Source organism: Macaca fascicularis, chromosome 8 (assembly GCF_037993035.2).
Source record: "Macaca fascicularis isolate 582-1 chromosome 8, T2T-MFA8v1.1".
NCBI classification, from domain to species: domain Eukaryota; kingdom Metazoa; phylum Chordata; class Mammalia; order Primates; family Cercopithecidae; genus Macaca; species Macaca fascicularis.
Window position 1 is genome coordinate 65703870 of NC_088382.1, and position 23570 is coordinate 65727439.

The following is a 23570-nucleotide window of genomic DNA, read 5'->3' on the forward strand; positions in this document are numbered from 1 at the left end:
ATGGGAATTAAACTCAAATAGCAAAGATAAAGATCTGAAGCACTGATGTTAGTCTGAATATCAGGGTTTTAAAACAAAAAAGGTTTTAATTGCCGGGCGCGGTGGCTCATGCCTGTAATCCCAGCACTTGAGGAGGCCGTGGCGGGCGGATCACCTGAGGTCGGGAGTTCAAGACCAGCCTGACCAACATGGAGAAACCCCGTCTCTACTAAAAATACAAAATTAGCTGGGCGTGGTGGCACATGCCTCTAATCCCAGCTATTTGGGAGGCTGAGGCAGGAGAATTGCTTGAACTTGGGAGGCAGAGGTTGCGGTGAGCCGAGATCATGCCATTGCACTCCAGCCTGGGTAACAAGAGCAAAACTCTGTCTCAAAAAAAAAAAAAAAAAAAAAAAAATTTAACTAAAACAGTAAAACTTAAATATTGTAAAAATAATAGCTTTTGCCAAATTAGCAATAAATGCTGTTCTTTCTTTAGTCTTTATTAACAGAACCAGGGGCTTGCTCTATCACCCAGGCTGTGCAGTGGCACAATTGCGACTCACTGCAGCCTCCAACGCCTGGGCTCAAGCATTCCTCCCGCCTCAGCTTTCCAAGTAGCTGGACTACAGGTTCACGCCACCACTCCTGGCTAACTTCAGTCATTAAAACTCAATAGTTGACCCAAAACAAATTTCTCATTCATTTTATGATCATTTATTCATTCATTCTGAAATATTTCATCAATTTTGAACCAAACACTTCTCACTGCTGGGGGGAGGAAATTGCAAGTAATTATTAATTGACTCTTCTCATTGACCACAAAATTAAAATATATTTATTACACTGGAAAGTGAGGTTTCTTCATTGTGGTTACATAAAAGAATATGATTCTAGGTGAGAAATGTGTAAAGAGTACAAAAAAAAAAATCAATTTAAAATGATTATTTAGGGTGGGTGCAGTGGCTCACACCTATAATCCCAGCACTTTTGGAGCCTGAGGTGGGCAGATCACCTGAGGCCAGGAGTTCAAGACCAGCCTGGCCAACATGATGAAACCCTGTCTCTATTAAAAATACAAAAATTAGCCAGGTGTGGTGGCGCACTTGTGTAATCCCAGCTACTCAGGAGGCTGAGGCAGGAGCATTGCTTGAACCTTGGAGGCGGAGGTTGCAGCGAGCCAAGACGGCGCCACTGCACTCCAGCCTGGGCAACAGACAGAGCAAGATTCCATCTCAAAAAAGAAAAAAAAAAAAAAGATTTTTAAAATGTTGTCACATGTAATTTCACAAGAAAATTAATTGCAACTCAGGTTTATTTTCACATTGTTTAATTTTATACACATTTCACATGTCATAAATACACACAATACAAAAAGCTATACAAAAACCCTAGTAATTTAACATTTAAAAAAGGGAGAGGGAGATACTGTATTTGATTTCTGACACTTTTCTGTTTAAATAATACTTAAATTCATTTTTCAAGAAGACAAATTGAAAATCATTAATTTTTCAGAGGGCTCTGTGTTCCCATATATTTATCATTCAGGCTGGGCATGGTGGCTCACACCTGTAATCCCAGCAATTTGGGAGGCTGAGGCGGGTGGATCACCTAAGGTCAGGAGTTCGAGATCAGCCTGGCCAATGTGGCAAAACCCCATCTCTAAATAAAAACAAAACAAAACAAAAATAAATAAATTTATCATTCAAGTATATTTTTATTGAAGCAATAAACCACTTCATTGGCCGCAGAGTCAAACTGGGTAAGCCTCAATAGTGAGCAAAAGTAGAGAACTCTGCTTTCCTCAGCTTAGAATCAGCTTCTAACACACGAAATGCAGAGCACAACAGTGATTTTTAACTGGCGTTATTAAGACCATAGTATAGGGGTGACAATGCACAGCACACCCTATATTGTTTGCTTATAGACTCTTGTTAAAAATATCATACTAAAAATAATAAGAAATTTTATTTTTCCTAATTTCTTTTTTATTCAATTTAAAAAATAATAATCTTTTTCACTGTGCTTGGCAACTGGACATGATATCTGAAGACATAATTTAAACACACAATGGAGAAAATATATACATAACTCCTAAAGGATTTTGACATTGTTTAAATTAATTATAATTTTGGTTCAATAGTTATCAATCACAGCAAATATAAATAACAAAATAATATCATTCACCATACGATCATGTTTTTAAAAAGTGAATTGTTGAGGCACAAAAACATTACATGACTTGCCCAAGGTCATGAAGGGAATGAGGCGCAGAAAACAGCACTTTTTTTCTAATTTAAACAACTATACTAACCCCTAGCTTACGCCATCTATCAAAATCAGCTCAGGGCAACAGATACAGAAATTTAATGCATTATCCAGGAATGTTTGTTTAACCTAAACTGCTGTTATTAATAAACTTAACTTTAAGAATCTATATGTTTAGCATACATTATTAGGAATTTACAAATAAAACATATTTTTCTGAATTATTAGGTGTGTAATTTGTTAGTATTTGACACAATAGCAAAAACAAATTTGACAATACAATTTTAAACCAATGAATTCTGTGAAAGATGCTTACTAACATGATTTTTTAAAAAAATACTAATTATAGGACCTACAAAATTCAGAAGACAGTACCTTAGATACAAACACTTAATATAAATATAAATGTATTAAATCATCTTCTAGTTGACCCTTTATTATCAATGAAAACGTTCTAACAAAGCACTCATAATGTTTCCTGGTATTCTTTGATGCTTATCAATCAAAGCCTGAACAGCATTCTTCGTCTATTAAGAAAACAAAAGTTATTGTTAGTAGATCTTAATATAGATTGATTTACCTCCCATCACCCCTAAGAATTAATGATTTCCTTCTCAGTATACCCGAAGCATATATATTTTTCTTTTTTTTTTTATAGAGATGGGGTTTCACTATGTTTCCCAGGCTGTTCTCAAACTCCTGGGCCCAAGCAATACTTCCACCTTGGCCTTCCAGTGTGCTGGGATTATAGGCATGGGCTACCGTGCCTGGCTGCAACACATTTCTTATACTTATTTTATTAAGCCTTGAATTATAGTTGTTGTACACGTGTCTATTTTCTATACCACACTGTAAGCTCCTTAAGATACATCTTAGTATTTCTCCAGCATTAAGCACAGCAATATCTTGTACATGATAAACACTAAAGGAGACTTAAAGAAAAAATATTAAAAGGAAAAAAAGTAGAAAATTTTCAAGTAGGCAAATGGAAGACTTAGTTCTTTCCAGCTATTAGTAAACACTAATGTATATTTTCTTTTATCACCATATATACTGAATAATTATATCAGGGTCTCACTGTGTTGCTCAGGCTGGTCTCGAACTCCTGGACTCAAGAGATCCTCCTGCCTTGGCCTCCCAAGGTGCTGGGATTACAGGCATGAGTCATTATGCCTGGTCAATTTTTATTTTTAAATTGGTTTATGGCTATTTAAAATTCTGATATATGTATTTACATAGTTCATGGTACACACATATATACTTTTTTAGACTTTAATCTTTAAAGAAGATTAATAAACACTAGGCCAAAGATGTATTTTAAAAATACACCCCTTTGGCTGGGCATGGTGGCTCACACCTGTAATCCCAGGACTTTGGGAGGCTGAGGTGGGTGGATCACCTGAGGACAGGAGTTCGAGAGCAGCCTGACCAACATGGTGAAACCCCATCTCTACTAAAAATACAAAATTAGCAGGCATGGTGGCACATGCCTGTAATCCCAGCTACTTGGGAGGCTGAGGCAGGAGAATTACTTCAACACAGGAGGCGGAGGTTGCAGTGAGCCAAGATAGCACCATTGCAATCTAGCCTGGGCAACAAGAATGAAACTTCATCTCAAAACAAAGCAAAACAAACAAACAAAAAAATGCCCCTCTAAACCACAGTTTTCATACCTGTAAAATGAGAACTACTTCATACAGTTATAAGGATTACATGAAACTGAAGGGACATCTTCAGGTACTTAACATAGTGACTGGCACATAGGTTGTGTTCTGTGATGTGTATTAAGTGTACCTCTAGAATTTTATTCATTCATTCAAAAAATATTAGGTGCTTTGGAAATTATAATATTAGTGAAACAAGTCTCTAATCTCAAGGAGTTCATAACTTAAAAGGAAGAATCAAGTACAAAATAACTAAAATGTGAGATCATTGGTGATGGGTATCATCTGAAGTATGAAAAGAAAGTGTTCAGAAGTTCAGACCTGAGAGCCCACTGGGTGGGCAGTGAGCAGGAGAGGACACATGAACAGGGTACTGTTTCGTGCGGGTCTCCAAGGACCCATAATATTCTAATAATGGTAAAGGAAGGAGCATGAGGAGAAAAGAGTACAGGAAAACTACTGTAAGGAATGGCGAGTTAGCCAGTTTGGCTGGAGTTTCAGGTATTCAAAGGTGGGTGAGGTAAGGCTTTAAAATTAATTTCAATTAAATCATGAAGGGAGTTAAATACCAAGTAAAAAAGCACGGACTTTGAGTATATAAAGCAAAAAAGTATAGACTTGTACCAAGTAAAAAAGTACAAACTGGTGGCGTGTGTCTGTAATTCCAGCTATTTGGGAGGCTGAGGTACAAGAATCACTTGAATCTGGGAGACAAAGGTTGCAGTGAGTCAAGATTGCACCACTGCACTGCAGTCAGGGTTACAGAGTAAGACTGTATCAAAAAGGAAAGAAAGAAAAGAGGGAAATCCCATCACATGATATAACATAGATGAACCTTGAGGACATTATGTTAACTGAAATCAGTCAATCACAAAAAGACAAACACCATTTGATTTCACTCATATGAGGTATCTAAAGTGGTCAAAGTCTTAGAAAAGGAGAATGTTGGTTGCTAGGAGCTGGAGGAAGAGGAAATGGGAAGTTGGTGTTCAATAGGTATAGTCCATTTTGCAAGAAGAAAAAATTCTAGAGATCTGTTGCTCAACAATGTGAATGTACTTAATAGTACTGAACTGTATGCTTTAAAATGGTTAAGATAGTACCTGTACCTGTTTTCAGAATAATTTGTTTTACTATGTTTTACCATATTATGTGTTTACCATATGTTTTACCATAATATGTGTTTTTACCATAATTTATATTTTTTAAATAAATCAAACTATACATACACCAAAGACTATATAAAAATCATAATCAAAATATATTCATCCCATTTTATTTTTTAAGTGACAGTGTCTTACTCTGCTGCCCAGGCTGGCGTGCAGTGGCACAATCATAGTTCACTGTAACCTTGACCTCCTGGCCTCATGTCTTCCCACCTCAGCCTCCCAAGGTGCTCTGATTACAAGTGTGGGCCACCAAGCATGGCCCATTCATCCCATTTTCTAAGTGATTCAGTTAACATGACATGTATTGCATTTAACAAGAATAGGGTAAAAAAGAAAAAGAGAACATGACATTTGTTGGATTTTTTTTTTTTTTTGTAATTATACTCTCTGAAAGTATAATTACAAGGTAGGCAGGCTTTTCTCCTCTTCATCTTCCTTCATCTCTTTTCAAAAACTAGTATTACTGACCATTCCCATTTTTTACTAAAACCTCACCTGCTGACTTCTGTCACACAAATTTACTTGTTCTCTTACCTCTCTGCCAGTTCCCTTTCAGTCAGCTTTGGCACTTCTTCCTTGGCCTTCTCCTTCAGTGCTACATCTCCTGCAGTCTGTTCTCAGCACTTTTCTTTCTCTCTCACCTGCCTTATAAAGCTCATGGCTTAAGTAACTGTCTCAGTGCAAATGACTGAAATCTCCATCATTAATTCTGACTTTCTCCCAAACTCCAGTCCAATATTTCCAAAATCATATGCATAGAAATATATTCCTATCCTATAGGTTACCATAAATTCTATCCCTGGCCCCCACCCATTAAATGTCTGTAGCACCCCCTCACACCCCAACTCCTGCCTGTAGTGACAATAAGTCTCCAGAGATTAGCAAACGTTCCCTAGGGGGTACAATCACCTCTGGTTGAGAACCACTGACCTAGACATGCTTGTAGAATATAAAAATAAATCAGTGACATTCAAAATATAATAATTGAAAATAAAAATCTGTCCTAAAACTAAAAAAGAAAAAGCAATTTACCTTTTCAGCTAATTCTTCCGCTGTTATCTTTGGGTCATACGGAATGGGGTCACCTAAATAGGTCCGTAACTTCACTGGAAAACCTCCATACATTGGAGCAAATGGATAGCGGAATTTTTCATAAAGCCACCTAAATAACCCTGTTTTAGAGTAAACACAATCATTTTAACTTGTTAAGTATTCTGATCATGTAACTGTAAACTTTCAAATTAATTATGTAGAACTTACAGGAAGGTGGCAAAAAGTATCATTTCTTGGCAATTCATACAATTTTTTAAAAAGAAGAGTTTTTCATCAATTATAACAAATATATCACACCAATGCAAGATATTAAAAATAGAAGAAATTGGGGGGTGGTGAGGAGATTTATGAGAACTCTCTGTACTTTCTATAAACCTAAAAATGCACCCCAAAAAAAGTCTATTAATTATTTTTTAATGAGCTTTTAAAAGTATAGAAATTTAACAAAAATAAGTAAAAATGAAAAATAAAAATAAAAATACAGTAATTTAAAAGGCAAACAAGTTACTATTATTGCAAAACAAAGGTTAAACTGCTACCAAACTACTAGAGGTGAAAAAGTCTAGAGACTCACAAATAAGAAACTTTGATAAATAAAAGACCAAAAAAAGGAAGAATAAATTTATGTAAATATGAGACTATAATGCAAAATAAACTAGGTAAAGACAAAACATTATTATAAATTAGGAAAAACACATCAAAGCAAATAACTACTAATACTAATGACCAAATATGAAATTTATCAGGATTAAATAAAAGTGGTAATAATGTAAAAATAAACTGATGGACTAAATTTTTTAAAAAATCTAAAATATCATCAAAGGAATCCAAAATAGGCCACATGGAACAGTCATGGATTGTACCAAAAGTTGAAAGTATTGCTTACACATCAAAACACAGAATACACCCTATCCTACAGGACACACACACACACACACAAAATCACTAGATACTAGTTTTTGGAATATTCAACTTTAAAGTGAAAAAAAGTGAAAAAAAAAAGCACAGGCAAAATGAATAAATAAACAAAACGTCTGGAATAATTTCTGATTTGTCACTAAATTCTAAATAAATTAGCCAAGAAAAAATTAGAAGAAATAGGCCAGGCATAGTGGCTCACACCTGTAATCCCAACACTTTGGAAGACTGAAGCGGGGTGGATCACATGAGGTCAGGAGTTCAAGACGAGCCTGGCCAACATGGCAAAACCATGTCTCTGCTAAAAATACAAAAATTAGCCAGGCGTGCTGGCACATGCCTGTAGTCCCAGCTACTCTGGAGGCTGAGGTGGGAGAATCACTGGAACCTGAGAGGTGAAGGTTGCAGTGAGCCGAGATCATGCCACCACACTCCAGCGTGGGTAACAGAGAGACTGTCTCAAAATAAATAAATAGATAGATAGATGAAATAAATCCACCATGAAAGTTAAAGATCTCATCAATCTTCCTTTCCACTTTAAATCTGATAAAAAGGGAAAAAAATAAGACTTAAAAAACAGAATGCAGTATCAACAAAATAGCAATGTTATACATATAAGAAACAAGGGCAGTTTAAAGCTCTTCAGAAGGGGACTTATAAGTGGATAGGAATACTAATAATAATAGTGCTAGGATAAAAAGCAAAACAAAACAAATAATAATGCTAGGAATATGTAATACAATCAATTAAATATAATATGCAAACCATAGGGTACAACAACAAGCTGAATATTTCAAAATAAGAAAACAGGTATTGCAAAGAAAAAGCACACCTAATCATTTTTTTATTATTATACTTTAAGTTCTAGGGTACATGTGCACAACGTGCAGGTTTGTTACATATGTATACACGTGCCATGTTGGTGTGCTGCACTTATTAACTTGTCATTTACATTACGTGTATCTCCTAATGCTATTCCCCCTCCCCCCACCCCACGACAGGCCCCGATGTGTGATGTTCCCCTTCCTGTGTCCAAGTATTCTCATTGTTCAATTCCCATATATGAGTGAGACCATGCGGTGTTTGGTTTTTTGTCCTTGCGATAGTTTGCTGAGAATGAGGGATTCCAGCTTCATCCATGTCCCTACAAAGGACACGAACTCATTCTTTTTTATGGCTGCACAGTATTCCATGAGCACACCCAATCATTAACATTGCTATAACTATATTAAAATCTGATTTTTAAAATCTATAAATAAAGGATAGGTAAAAAGAACTTTCCAGTGTAAATGTATTAGGCTGCAAAATATTTTTAAAAAGAACAAGAAGTGACAAATAAACCAAAGCATATGCTATTTCCTTAGGTAGTTCATCTTAGTTCAATATCATATTATCATCCATTTTTAAAGCTGTAACTTCTGGGGTAAGTTAACGAGACTGTTGGGATAGTTTGTAAATGTATTCTAAACCTTGTCATCATGGTTTAAAACAATAAACTAGCTAATTCACTGTGAAGTTTTGTTTTTTTTTTTTTTTGAGACAGAGTTTCACTCTTGTTGCCCAGGCTGGAGTGCAATGGCACAATCTTGGCTCACCACAACCCTCACCTCCTGGGTTCAAGTGATTCTCCTGCCTTAGCTTCCCGAGTAGCTGGGATTACAGGCACCTGCCACCATGCCCAGCTAATTTTGTATTTTTAGTAGAGATGGGGTTTCTCCATGTTGGCCAGGCTGGTCTCGACCCCTTGACCTCAGGTGATCCTCCCGCCTCGGCCTCCGAAAGTGCTGGGATTACAGGCGTGAGCCACCGCACCCGGCCTCACTGTAAAGTTTTTAAAAGCCCATTTGAAGAACTTCAGTATGTATATGATACTCTCAACAAAAATAGAGCATTAAGAACTGCCATTACTTAAAACTAGTTATCATTTGGACTTTAAACAGAAAAACGTCTAAACAGTATATCAATTTTCTAAAGATAATAATTCAAAAGGTTTCCTTGTAGGGTTCAACAGCCCAAATATTTTTAAAATTACATTGTAATTCAAAACCATACAAATCAGAACTTACTTGTTCCTCCAAGTGATCTAAATCCTTCTCGAATATTTTGTGTAAACATAGGAATAATGGGCTAAAGAAAACGAGAATTTGAATTAAAAAGTAAATAATCCATTCAATGTCTCCATTAAAGTAACTAATGCAAACTTTTTTTTTAAGAAAGAGAAAAGGCATCTATGGCCATGCCACCCTGAACATGCCCTATTGCAGGATTAGGCCAGCAGCCCGTAATGCAACGGGGTTCTCTCTTTGTTCCCAGGCAGATTGGCAGGTCGAGAAATAATAGACACACACAAGATAGTGAAAGCTGGGTCCGGGGCGTCACCGCCTTCTGGTCCCGTGGTGCCACCAATGCACTGGATATGCCAGCATTTATTATTAAGTTTAGTGAGGGCAGGGGTAGTTTAGTGAGGGATTTAGGGTCATTTGATTATGATGAGAGATGGTCACATGGGGATGAAGTAATTCTTTAACATAACATCTGTATGCAGAAGTACAGTATACAGAGATAAGAATTTACAATATAGTGTGTGCATCAGTAATTTCTAACAGAGCACTGAAACAGAAACACAGTCTTTCTATAACCTATGATTAGCAAGATATTAATCAGCAGTAACAGTTGCAGCAAGAGCTGGTTACAAACAATCCACAGAAACAGGATGTGAAGCTAGACAACCGGTTAGACCAGAAATTCTCAGAAGGGAGTATGCCTTAACCCTAAAGAGGCCTAGATGAGCCGTGGCAAGATGAGGGTGTTTATAGCCCTATCTTATCCATATGGACAGGCGTCCCTCATGCATCCATTTATAGGCTCTCCACAAGGGTCACATTCCATTCCCAGAGCTATGAACATCTGCTTTTCTGGGATAGGAATCTTGGTGATGTGAAACCTCCCTGACTGCACGTCCATTCATAGGCTCTCTGCAGGGGGAAGTACATCACGCGCTGTTGGCTCATTCTGGCAGTCCAGCCTGGCATTGTCTTTACACAATCCTGCATGCAATTTTACATTTACAATAATCAGGAGCATTTTATCTTTTATTCTGTAGCAATAGTTTCAGGGGGTCTCCCTACAATGCCCAATCTCGTCTGATCTCAGAAGCTAAGCAGGGTCGGGTCTGGTTAGTACTGGCATAGGAGAAAGAGAAAAGGCATACAAATTTATTAGCATGGGAGTGTGGGGGATCACAAAGTGATTATGCAAACTTTTGAGGGCCTGTTTGATATTATGAAAACAAAATATTTTTAAAATAAAAGCACATATGATCGGTTTATCAACTAAATTCAACTTGATCATTTGTAAAAATAGAAATTGGAAATACTACCCTCCAGTGGTAATATATATTTCATTGACCAATTTTCCTAACATTTCACATAAAACCTTGAAACTCAAAATAGAGATTACAGTAATCACTAATTTCACTAAATAAAATGAATGTGGTAAACTGAATTGGCTTTAGTGGGCTACTGAATAGTATGCTCACTGGAGAAAAGTTGCAAGCAGGGATTCTAAGGGGAATTTTTCAGGGGGAGTTGGGGACAGAGTCTCACTCTGTGGCTCAGGCTGGATTGCAGTGGTGTGATCATGACTCACTGCAGCCTCAACCTCCCAGGTTCAAGCAATCCTCCTACCTTAGTCTCCCAAAGTGTTAGGATTATAGGTATGAGTCACTGTACCTGGCTCCAAAGGGAAATTTATGTATATTTAAATGACAAGTTTTGGCAAGATGCTGTCATGGAATTGCTACAATTTTTTGTGAGTCTATTAAATCTAAAATACTCAACATCAATGAAAAGTAACTAGAAGACTCAACCACATAGACAAAAAGGAAAAGCACATATATTAAAGAATTTGGCCGGGTGCAGTGGCTCATGCCTGTAATCTCAGCACTTTGGGAGACCAAGGCAGGTGGATCACTTGAGCCCAGAAGTTTGAGACCAGCCTAGGCAACATGGCAAAACCCTGTCTCTATAAAAAGATGTAAAATTATCCGAGTGTGGTGGTACGTGCCTGTAGTCTCAGTTACCTGAGAGGCTGAGGTGGGAGGATTGTTTAAGACCAGGAGGCAGAGGTTGCAGCGAACCACGATCACACCACTGCACTCCAGTATGGGCAACAGAGAAAGACACCGTCTCAAAAAAAAAAAAAAAAGAATTCTCCATAATTGTTTGATGTTAGAGAATTTCTGCTAATAAGTTCATGATTTTTATTTTCCAAAAATATCAATGATTCAGTATGTTTTTTAATAATGAAGACCTTAAATACATATAAAATAATGAAATATTGATATGTAAAGAGGTTATGCCACTGTGAATACTGAAGTAGATAAAAAATTGAAACACTTGAAAATATACATAAGATACTGAATTAAATGATACTTCAGAATAGATAAAATTTTGGTCGGGGGAATATTATATTACTTACAGTCAACCATGAGTAAATGCCTAATACCAAATTACCTGCTTAATGAGTGAGATATTTAAATAAGCTGATATCTGAAAAGTCATTCCTACTAAGCTTTGGAAAATAGTAAAATACAGTGGACCGAAGGAAAGAGACTACAGGCAAAGCGTTCATAAAACCTACTACTTCACATATAACTAACCAATCATTTGATATCTCTCTCCTCTCACCAGAAGGAAGATGCCTAATATACTGCAGGGACATTGTTTTGTTCACTGCTGTATAGCACCTAGAACAGTGCCTGGAATCCACTAGGTGCTAAAAGAAAGTGAGACGGAGGAATTAAACAAAGAGATAATGCTGCTAAATGAATTAATTTGTACTCTCTGAATACAAAAGTCAGAAGTAGACAGCAGCAATCTCAAAACCAGTTAGGAAAAGGGGAGAAGTTAGGTAAAGAAAAGCAGTCAGGGCTGGGTAAGGTGGCTTACGCCTGTAATCCCAGCATTTTGGGAGGCCGAGGCAGGTGACTTGAGGTCAGGAGTTCGAGACCAGCCTGGCCAACATGGTGAAACCCCATCTCTACTAAAAGTACAAAAATTAGCCAGGCGTGGTGGCCGGCATCTGTAACCCCAGCTACTCAGGAGGCTGAGGCAGGAGAATCACTTAAACCCAGGAGGCAGAGGTTGCGGTAAGCAGAGATCACGCCATTGCGCTTCAATCTGGGTGACAGAGCAAGACTCTGTCTCAAAAAAAATAAAAAATAAAAAACAGCAGTCAAATGAAGAAATTAAAATTTGATGGAGTTAACTCATAAAGCTAAAACACAAGAAGATAAAGAAGATAAAATACACTGAATTATTTATATATATAAGTAAATATAGTTTATTTGCTTGTTTTTGTAGAGATGGGGTCTTGCTTTGTTGCTCAGGTTAGTCTTGAACTGGCTTCAAGGGATCCTCCTGCCTCAGCCTCCCAAAGTGCTGGGATTACAGGCATGAGCCTCCATACCTGGCTTTTAATAATAATAATTATTATTATATAAATATTATATAATAGTTATATAATTATATTATTAATTATTATTATCTGGAAATCACTACTAGTTTTGTAAAATAAAATTAGTTATGTAAAATAAAATATTAGGATGGCTGAAATCATAATGTTTTAAATAGTTATAAAATGTCTTTAGAGTTGAGAACCAAAAATGTCCAAGAAGAAACAGAAATATTTCAGCTCATGCATATACCATTTGCCACTTCCAACCAGTATGGCTGGATTTATATCTACTGACTGGCATGATCCCAGAATTCTGTATTGATGTAGGCATTTATAAAGACTTTTCTGTTGAAATATCATTCCTTAAATAGCTACCTCTCCAGAAGCTGGACATTTCTAGAGCCCACTAAATAAAAGAAAGCTTACCCTAGCAGGCTCAGTATTCCCCACTATAGTCTGGGAATATGGTTTCTACATTGGCACTCAAGCTTTCATCCTTAAAGCCACAAGCATTACTTTACCCCAACTTGATCTTGCAATATAATTATTCATTCCTCTTATTTAAGATGGAGTCTTGCTCTGTTGTTCAGGCTGCAGTACAGTGGCATGATCTAGGCTCATTGCAACCTCCGCCTTCTGGGTTTTTAAGTGATTCTCCTGCCTCCACTTTCCATGTAGCTGGGATTACAGGCATGCGCCACCACACCCAACTAATTTTTTTGCGTGTTTTTAGTAAAGACAGAGTTTGACCATGTTGGCCAGGCTGGTATGGATCTCCTGACCTCAAGTGATCTGCCCGCCTCAGCCTTCATTCCTTCTTTTATGCATACTTTGTACACAAAGGAGTTGCATCAGCAACCTAGAATTCAATTGTTTACATATATAAATGTGTCTATATGTATGTGTGTGTGTAAGAGCCCGGGGGAGAGAGACAGCGAGAGAGATAAAGTATATATATATTTCTTTTTGAGGCAGAGCCCTGCTGTCGCCCAGGCTGGAGCACAATGGCACAATCTTGACTCACTGCAACCTCTGCCTCCCAAGCTCAAGTCATCCTCCAACCTCAGTTATCGGAGTAGCTAAGACCATGCCCAGCTAATTTTTGTACTTTTAGCAGAGATGGGGTTTCACCACGTTGCCCAGGCTGGTCTCGAACTCCTGGCCTCAAGTGATCCTCCTGCCTTGGCCTCCGAAAGTGCTGGGATTACAGGCATGAGCCTCCATGTTCAGCTAAGAATGTATATTTTTAAAAACTATTATTGGGGTCTTGACATCTTAACTCTGTCACTAAAAATGTGGTAGCCATTGTACAAGTTACTTACCATGTTTAAGCCTCACTTTCTTCATGCAAAACATGGGGATAAATAATAATAATTATCTCTATCTCAAAGCTTTTTATGGATAAAGTGAGATAATTAATATAATTTTATTGAAACAAAATATTTTCTTTTATATCTGCTATTTATTTTACAATTAAATGGGCTAGTTTTCTCCTCAACTTATTTAGACATGAAATTAGCTAAAAAGTTCTTATCAAAGTCATAAATCTCAAAAATTCACAAAACCAGGGTGATTTGTATTATATCAAAAAGTATGTCACTTTCAAATAAACCTTAATATTTTCTACCAATATTTTGTGAACTTGCCTTGACAATCAGGCTTTTTCCCCTTTAATTTCTATTACTATGTCACAATTTAAATGTGGTTAATCCTGTAACAATAGCCTTAAATTTTGTTCACAGCTTATAATTTTGTGAGGTCTATTAAGGGATTTTCCAGATGGGATACTTGTGCCACTTACAACTATATATATATATGTATATATATATTACTGAAAGGTTTCCCTCACGTATCTGGGAAGCCCCTTCAGTCTCGGATGTCAGCAGACTCACTGTGCAATGTAGTCAGGAATGGCAACAGTACCAGTTGCCTCGAGTTCTGAACTGTGTGCTCTGCTCTGCTGCTGCCTTGCTGAGTGACCAGATCCCTTCCATCCCTCCATCTCTCTGTGCCTGAGTCTCCTCATCTGCAACATTGGAATAATTATATGCATCACCTCCTTACTGAATAAGAGTACAAGATAGAGTTTAAAAGTGCTATGAGATGTTAGGGTAGCACAATATTTATCAAATGTATAAGATTTCTGTTTGTTTTTAAACTTATAGAAAGGTATTTCTTAAACTTTCTGAAGTTTTATATACAAATCTCAATTAAATTATTTAGATTATTTAAATTAATTATCTGGAAACTCGAGGATTAGAAAGAGTTTTTTTCTCTATATCATTTATCCCTTTCAGGCCTTCTTCCAAGCAATATGCTGTTGAAAATGTAAACTAAAGAATGAGGAATTAGAATCCTATGGCATATTTATGTGATTTTAAATCTATTTTTGTCATCTTTATCTTAAACTTTTGAGGCAACAATTCTTTGAAAATATAAACTTGAAAACTTAACCTTATCTTTGATTAGGATTTTAGCTTTTATCATTGTTTTCATATACATTATATTATTCTTAATTTTTGTATAACTGCATATATCCTTTTATATTCTATATTATTCATATAGCCTAGGTTTTTGTTTTCTACATCAGTGCTTAAGACTTTGAGAAATAAGTAAAATGTGCCATAATTCATTTTCTATACAACTAAAAAACTAAGTTACTGACAATATTCTTTAACTGGCCTGGAAAAAGAACAATACTCTATCAAACATAACTTCTTTTTCTGACAATCAAAATTAAACAGAAACCGAAGGAGAAACATCCCATAGGTAATAGATAAGTGTTTCATAGGCTAAAGTACAATATGGAGACCAAAAGGCTAGGAAATACTTTCCAAAGCCAAAATAAAAGAACAAAATGACATTCAAATTCTCCAGTCATGTTTTTTTGTTGTTGTTGTTGTTTTGTTTCTGAGAGAGAGTCTCGCTCTGTCACCCAGGCTGGAGTGCAGTGGTGTGATCTCAGTTCACTGCAACCTCCGCCTCCCAGGTTCAAGCAATTCTCCTGCCTCAGCCTCCCGAGTAGCTGGGATTACACGCATGAACCACCATGCCCAGCTAATTTTTGTATTTTTAGTAGAGACAAGGTTTCACCATGTTGGTCAGGCTGGTCTCAAACTCCTGACCTGGTGGTCCACCCGCCTCACCCTCCCAAAGTGCTGAGATTACAGACGTGAGCCACTGCACCTGGCCTATATACTAATTTTTAAAGTATTGCAGTGAAAGTGTCTAAGTTCTTATACACTTTGGCTCATTACTTAACCATGTATTTTAAATTTGACTAAGCTTTACTTTAATAATTAATTTTATACAACTTACCACTTTTGCATCAATTGCAACCTGAGCAAAGCCTTTGCGATGACCCCATACAATGTTGTAAGTTTCATCACTAATTAGGGCTTCTCGAACTCCACCTGGTGAGATAGCTAACAAGTGGCCACTCCTCAGAATTTCAACACATTTTTCTCTTGGTCCATGTAGAGCACAAAACACATCCAGTAATAAACTAAAGCCTGTAAGAAACATGAGTATGAAGATACGACATAATTATTTCTTGTTTGATTCTTCTAAAGCAAAAATCTTCACAAACTACATAGTTTACTATTTATACTTAAATCATTACTTTTACGTTTTAAAATCAACAAAAACTCGAAAGGTTAACTTAAGCTTGATATTGTTGGTTAAGTAATAGCTGCATCTTACTTATCACCTACCATTGATTACCATCTCATACTGACTACCTACTACTCTGGCTCAAATTCTTAAGTAAAACTCACAACAATCTTGACAAACAGGTATTCTTCCCCCACCTTTACAAATGGGAAAACTTGGGCTTACAGAATAATAGCTTGCTCAAAGTCACACATCTAAGAAGTGGCAGGGCAGACTCCAGAAATGGGATTCTGATGGGATTCAAAAATGATATCTCATCAGCAATCAGAAATCTAATCTTCCATTAACCCTATAAAAAAGAGAATCACTCAGGAGAATGTTAATCAAACTATGCTTAGCTCTGCCAAAAGTGGCAAGATCATGATCAAATCTATTTAAATTAAAAGTTAGATAATGCTAATTCTATAATTAAATTTTTAAAATAATAATAGCAAACATCATTAAAAGATTTTAATAAAGTGAGAGTGCTTGACTCAGGAACAGCTAATTCCAAGTCTTAATATTTTACTGCCTTTCAAATTACAACTATTTATGGATGAAAGAAATAATCCTGTTTGTAATTAAATATTTTAATCAAATCACATATTGGAACTTCTGAGGACTGATGTTAGTATACATTATTCCCTGACAATGGGAAATATAGGGATGCATTTGATGATAAAAACTACGCAGACTGGTCAGGCACAATGGCTCACGCCTGTAATACCAGCACTTGGGGAGACAGAGGCAGGCGGATCACTTACAGTCAGGAGTTCAAGACCAACCTGGCCAACGTGGGGAAACCCTGTCTCTACTGAAAATACAAAAATCAGCCTGGCATGGTGGCATGTGCCTGTAATCCAACTACTCAGGAGGCTGAGGCAAGAGAATGGCTTCAACTCAGGAGGCGGAGCTTGCAGTGAGCCAAGATCAAGCCACTGCACTCCAGTCTGGGCAACAGAGCGAGATTCTCTCAAAAAAAGTAAAAATAAAAATTTGTCACCCCACATCATACTAAATGTTCGCTGATTCAACTAGATGCATTCTGATAATGAATGAATGAACAGGGGAGGATTTATACATAATAAAACATAAATTTTCTATTTTTTTTTTTGGAAACAGGGTCTTGCTCTGTCACCCAGGCTGGAACGCAGGGGCACAATAGTAGCTCACTAGAGCCTTGCTCTACTGGGCTCAAGCGATCCTCTCACTCAGCCTCCCAAGTAGATGGGACTCCAGGCACTGTGCTACCATGCCTGACTGATGTTTTTTTCTTTAACTTTTAGTAGAGACGAGGTCTTGCTATGTTGCCCAGGCTGGTTTCAACCTTCTGAGCTCCAGCAATACTCCGCTTCACAGCCTCACAACGTGCTGGAATTATAGCTGTGAGCCACAGCACTCACCCTAAAATCTCTCTTGTGCTGAGAATTATGATTTTATTCCTTCAGAAAGCAAAGAAGGACTTAAGGTAAATTAGTGTCAAAATATTTAAAAAATCATAAAGGGTAATTTTTTGAAAAAGGCAAATGCTAAAAATATTCACATTTTATTATTCCTAAAAACGAAAAAAAAAAAAAATAGAAGCAACCTAATGCTCCATAAGAGAAAAACAGTTAAGTAAACGTTCCAGTCATACACTAAACCTTTTTCTTATAAAACATGGTAAAAATGTTAATGCTAACATTAAATCTTAAAAAAAAAAAAACCCACAAAATTGCCTATGTGACTGTAAGTAAAAAAAATAAACTAAATAAAAAATGGTAACATTATGTTAAGATGGTAAAATTATAATGATGTTCTGTTTTTTAGTTTCCAAATCTACTACAGTGATCATGTTAGTTTTTTACAGAAAACATAGCCAATACTGCTTATACACAAAGTACAAATGGTTTTTTAGTGACACACGGATACCCAAAGCATTAGCTGTTATAGGCAATGAAGTAGATCATTACTTAATTCACTGTTTGGTTGTCTTTGTCTGGTTGATATGTCAGCTTTTGCTTTTATTTCACAGAACATACTATCAACTCTCTTGGCTTGTTTCTGGTGATTCAGTGACAGAAGAAAGTAAGATTTAATCTCAATGAGTTTACTCAAGAATGATATTTGTAAAACTCTAAACCATTTGGTTAATTAATCTTTTTAAAAAAAAAAAAAATATATATATATATATATATATATATATATGGGTGGCCAGGCACAGTGGCTCATGGCTATAATCTCAGTACTTTAGGGAGGCCGAGGTGGGCGAATCACCTGAGGTCAGGAGTTCGAGACCAGCCTGGCCAACACAGTGAAACTCCATCTCTACTAAAAGTACAAAAATTAGCCAGGCATGGTGGCGGGAGCCTGTAATCCCAGAGACTTGGAAGGCTGAGGCAGGAGAATCACTTGAACACGAGAGGCGGAGGTTGCAGTGAGCCGAGATTGCACCATTGCACTCCAGCCTGGGCAACAAGAGATTCCTTCGCAAAATAAATAAATACATAAACACATACACATACACACACACACACACACATATGGCCAACCAGGCATGGCAGCTCATGCCTACAATCCCATTTTGGGAAACTGAGGTGGGTATATTACCTGGGGTCAGGAGTTCGAGACCAACCTGGACAACATGGTAAAACCCTCTCTACTAAAAATACAAAAATTAGACAGGTTTGGTGACAGGCGCCTGCAATCCCAACTACTTGGGAGGCTAAGGCATGAGAACTGGTTGAACCCAGGAGGCAGAGGTTGCAGTGAGCCAAGATTGTGCCACTGCACTCTAGCCCAGGTGACAGAGCAAGACTCTGTCTCAAAATAAAAAAATAAAATAAAATAGAAATATATACACACACACACACACACACACATATACACACACACACACACACATATGACCTTTATAAACAGATTTTTTTTAATGTAATCTTCACGGCTGGGTGCAATGGCTCACACTTGTAATCCCAAACCTTTTGAAGGCCACAGTGGGACGATCACTTGAGGCAAGGAATTTGAGACCAGCCTGGGCAACATAGCAAGACCCCATATCTAAATAAATAAATATAAATAATGTAGTACTCAATCTTATTGTTATAAATTTTATCAGGCAAGTTACACATGATAAGAGACATGATATATATATTCTTTAGGGTAGTATAATATTATGTGAAGACAAAAATACATCTTTTTTTTTTTTTTTTTGAGACAGAGTCTTACTCTGTTGCACAGGCTGGAGTGCAGTGGCACGATGTCAGCTTACTGTAATCTCCGCCTCCCAGGTTCAAGTGATTCTCCTGACTCAGCCTCCCGAGTAGCTGGGCCTACAGCAGGCCTATTAGCCACCATACTGGACTAATTTTTGTATTTTTAGTAGAGACGGGGTTTCACCATGTTGGCCAGGCTGGTCTTCAACTCCTGACCTCAGGTGATCTGCCCACCTCGTCCTCCCAAAGTGCTGGGATTACAGGCATGAGCCACTGTGCTCGGTCAAGACAAAATATATCATGACTTTTTATTTTTTTCAAACTAATTTTAATTTGCTATCAAACTGAGAGTTATCAAACTCTAATTATAACAAAATTAAACTCCAAAAATCAGTATTTCATGAAAAACTTCATTACATGAAAAATCAACTGAACTCTAAATCAAAATATAAATTGGCAAAAATCACAATTTATGTTTTTAAAGTTACAGTTCAAGACACAACTTAGAAAAATAACAAGTAAATACCTGCTTAAAAAGGAAAAAATTACTAATTGGGTAGATATTCACTATGTAGTTAATGGGTACACTAGAAGCTCAGACTTCACCGCTACACAATAGATGCATTAAGAAAACTGCACTTATACCCCCTTAATATATAAAAATATATTTTTTAAAAAAGGAAAATTTAAAAACATTTTTAAAAAACATTATGTTGTATACCATAAAGTACAATTTTCACTTAAAAATAAACAATTTAAAAATGTATGAAATAAAAAATGAGCTAACATTTTTGGCCACAATGTCTTTATTTTTAGATATATTGCCTAAAAAGGATGATTAGCTATTCCCATATTAGAGTTCCAAGTTTGTTACATACACCCTAAAAAGGCAAAAAGCTTTTTCAAATGACATTAGAGAGCTCAAGATAGAGATGATCACATAACTTGGTTTTGTTAATAAAACATTTTTACATTACTATCTACAGTGAAAGTTTACCTGGAATTTTAAAGACAAAGTGATCAGCTACTACTCGGCAAGTTCTGCCTTTGTGTATAAATATTTTGGCCATGAAATAGTAAAAATCTATAGGAATAGCTCCATGATAAAAAATTATAAGTGCTGGTCCATCTTCTGGTATTTTCTCCATTCCATGAACTTCATAACCTGTTCAAAAGACAAAATGCATACACTTAAGATAAATTCATTAATTTGTTTACACTAAAGGATGGTTGGTAGCTCAGCCTTTTCTCACAAAAGTCCACTAGTCTTCCTGGTTCTCTTCCCCTTTCCCCCTTCTTCCCTCTCTTTCCTCTTCTCTTTCTTTCTTGAACAAATCAGTCCTACAGCCATTAGGTGGGCCACAGTGAAGCGGACACCTGTTTGGAGAGGTGGCCTGGAGTGTTGGCACCAGACACTAAGGAGGGCACCAACACAGGTGGCGTGGAGTGGGGAGTCAGCCAAAGCAGTCATGAGGGTACCACACAGAAGACAGCCTATCACAGGGTAGGGGGCTGCTGAGGGGGAGGAGAGGAGGCAAGGGTCACAGAAGCTTGGGGGTCACAGCCTGAGTGAAATGGGGGCATCCACAACCAGCAGCAGCCTGGCAGGAGGGGCCAGAGCCCAAAACAGGTGGCCTGGTGTGGGGCATCACAGCCTGAGCGGCTAGCCAGGGCACTGCGCAGAGTGGTAGCCTGGCACAAGCAGGAAGAGGGCATCCATGAGTTGTAGGGGAAGGCAGCAATGATGGGAGATGGGTAACACACAGGGGCACTGATCAAATGAGTCAACATAGCAAGAATAATGGGAGCCAGGTTTCACTGTTAGAGGAGAGGGTTGAAAACATTAACAAGGAGAGTATTATTAATAAAAGAAACTCTGTAGCCACAAGGGAACATCACTCCCACCCTACTAATGAGAAAAAGCCTGGAATACAAATCTTTTTTCTTAAGCATATCAGAGAGCAGAGGTCATAAGGCAACCAGGCAAACTGAACTTCAAAGGGTGATAAACCCCTCTAAGGAAAGATAAAAACTGAGAATGGGAGGAAGAGGCAGATGCCATAAAAGTGGGTAAGAAGTGACACATTAAAAAATACTTAAAGTCCCAGGGTGGGCTAGTATTCAATGTAGAATCTCTGGAAGCCCCAGGTAGTCACTCTCCAACTTCTCCACAGACCTCAGTGTGTGCTCACAAGAAAGATTAGAGGTGAAGCTGGAGAGTAAAGAGAGCCCCTGCTAATGGTACAGGGAACAAAAAACCCCACTCATTTCCTGGAATTTTCTCTCATGGAAGCAAAATCTGTCAGACACTGGGAAAGGGGCAGGAAACCCTTTCACTCCTTCTGAGAAAAGGGTATATGCAAAAGGCATGTAATGCTGGGAGGGGCAGAGCTCTACTCCCCTTCCCCACACACTCCTCCACCCTCACCAGCCCAGTGTCAGGTAAAAGCTCACTATTCTAGAGAAGGGGCAGAAGCAAAATATCTACCGCTGCGCAGTGGGGGTGGGTGGCAGGAAACTCTGGGGGGCCCAGAGTCCTTAAGTGACATAAATCAGAGATCTACCACGGAGGCAGTGGCAGCAAACTTGCTCCCATGACAAAACCCCCAACACAAGGAGAAGGGAAGGGAACACAGAAAGCCTCACCCCTAAGCCCCAGGAATAAAGAGCCCAATAAGATTTTAGCTAAACCTGAAAACTGAGGAGTGCTATACCTCAGCTCCCGGGGGAATGAGGGCAGGGGCATGAAGAAGGGGTGTGAGGAGTCCCCATGTACCCCCATGTGGAGTTATAAGCAAAGGCGACCTTTTTCTGGGGTCACAGGAGGGGCATGAAGAGACTCCTCCTGTGGCAAAGGCATACAGGAGTGAAGGTGGAGCAGAAACAACCAAAAAAATCCCTTTACTTCAGGCCCTACACTATGCACAAGATAACAGTAGGAGTCTGAAGTCTGTGCTGAACTGAAGGTAGCTGCAGCGCAGCAATAAAAGCCAAATCCAGTTCAACCACTCAGTAGATTGAATCCACCTCCAACCAACCGCCAGTGGCCTAACAGATTCTTAGTCATAAATACTATTTATGAGCCAATTCTCAGTCATAAATACTATTTACCCATTGTTCTTTTACAATGGCCATAATTGAATTAAAAAATGATGTAAAATAGCAAGAAAAAAAACCCACTGTCAAGAGCTAAAACAATTAACACACCCAAATGTTGAAACTATCAGATGGAAACTATAAAATAACTATGATTAATAAGTTAAAGGGGAATGCAGTGGCTCAAGCCTGTAATCCCAACACTTTGGGAGACTGAGGTGGTAGGACTTTTGAGCCCAAGAGTTAAGAGACCAACCTGGCAACACGGCAAGACCCACCTCTGCAAAAATGTAAAAAAATTAATTGGGCATGGTGGCATGTGCCTGTAGTCTCAGTTACTTGGGAGGCTGAGGCGGGAAGATTGCTTGAGCCCAGAAGGTGAAGGCTGTAGTGAGCTATGATCATGCCACTGCACTCCAGGCTGGGTGACAGTGCGAGACCCTGACTCTAAAAATAAAAATAAATAAATAAACTTAAAGGATCTAGTGGAAAAGGTGGATACATGCGCAATCAGATTAGCAATTTCAGCAGAAAGATGGAAACTATAAGAAAATAGAGTCAAACAGGAAGGCTGTAAACTTAAATGAGCTCTAAAGATTTGATGTTAGTAACATAATAATGTTAATTTTCCAATTTTAATGGGTTTACTGAGGTTAAGTATGAGAACATCCTTATTTGCAGAAGCCATCAAATAAGTTACAACTTCCCTGAGATAACATGACCTACAGTAAATTTAAAAATGAGTCATAAAATAATTCATCAATAAAAACAGAAACAGTAGGCTAGGTGTGATGGCTCAAGCCTGTAATGCCAGTTCTTTGGGAGGCCAAGGCAGGAGGATTGCTTGAGGCTAGGAGTTCAAGATCAGCCTGGGCAAATCAGTGAAATCCCTGTCTCTACCAAAAAAAAAAATTTTAAGTAAATACAGGCCGGGCACAGTGGCTCATGCCTATAATACCAGCACTTTGGGAGGGTGAGGCAGGAGGACCACCTGCGGTCAGGAGTTCGAGACCAGCCTGGCCAACATGGTGAAACCCTGTCTCTACTAAAAATAAAAAAATTAGCCAGGTGTGGTGGCATGCGCCTATAGTCCCAGCTACTCGGGAGGCTGAGGCAGGAGA

The 23570-nt window shown here is 37.9% G+C and overlaps 1 protein-coding gene across 19 annotated transcripts in view; it reads right to left on the reverse strand.

Annotated features, from left to right (window-relative positions):
- Positions 1–1292: 1292 nt before the first annotated feature.
- The window catches only part of TMEM68 (transmembrane protein 68), a 38883-nt gene continuing 16605 nt past the window's right edge, over positions 1293–23570 (reverse strand). For 6 of the 19 annotated variants that reach the window (XM_065519242.2, XM_073998830.1, XM_045398271.3 and 3 more), the window contains 5 exons: positions 20351–20518; positions 15827–16020; positions 9118–9178; positions 6113–6252; positions 5446–5725 (listed from right to left, as the gene is read on the reverse strand). In XM_065519242.2, coding sequence (XP_065375314.1) covers positions 5633–5725; positions 6113–6252; positions 9118–9178; positions 15827–16020; positions 20351–20518 — 656 coding nt within the window. In that variant the 3' untranslated portion in view covers positions 5446–5632. Of the gene's footprint in view, positions 2775–5445; positions 5726–6112; positions 6253–9117; positions 9179–14400; positions 14535–15826; positions 16021–20350; positions 20519–23570 lie in introns of those variants that run through there. The other 13 variants (XM_065519244.1, XM_073998831.1, XM_005563337.4 and 10 more) reach the window with 6 other exon arrangements.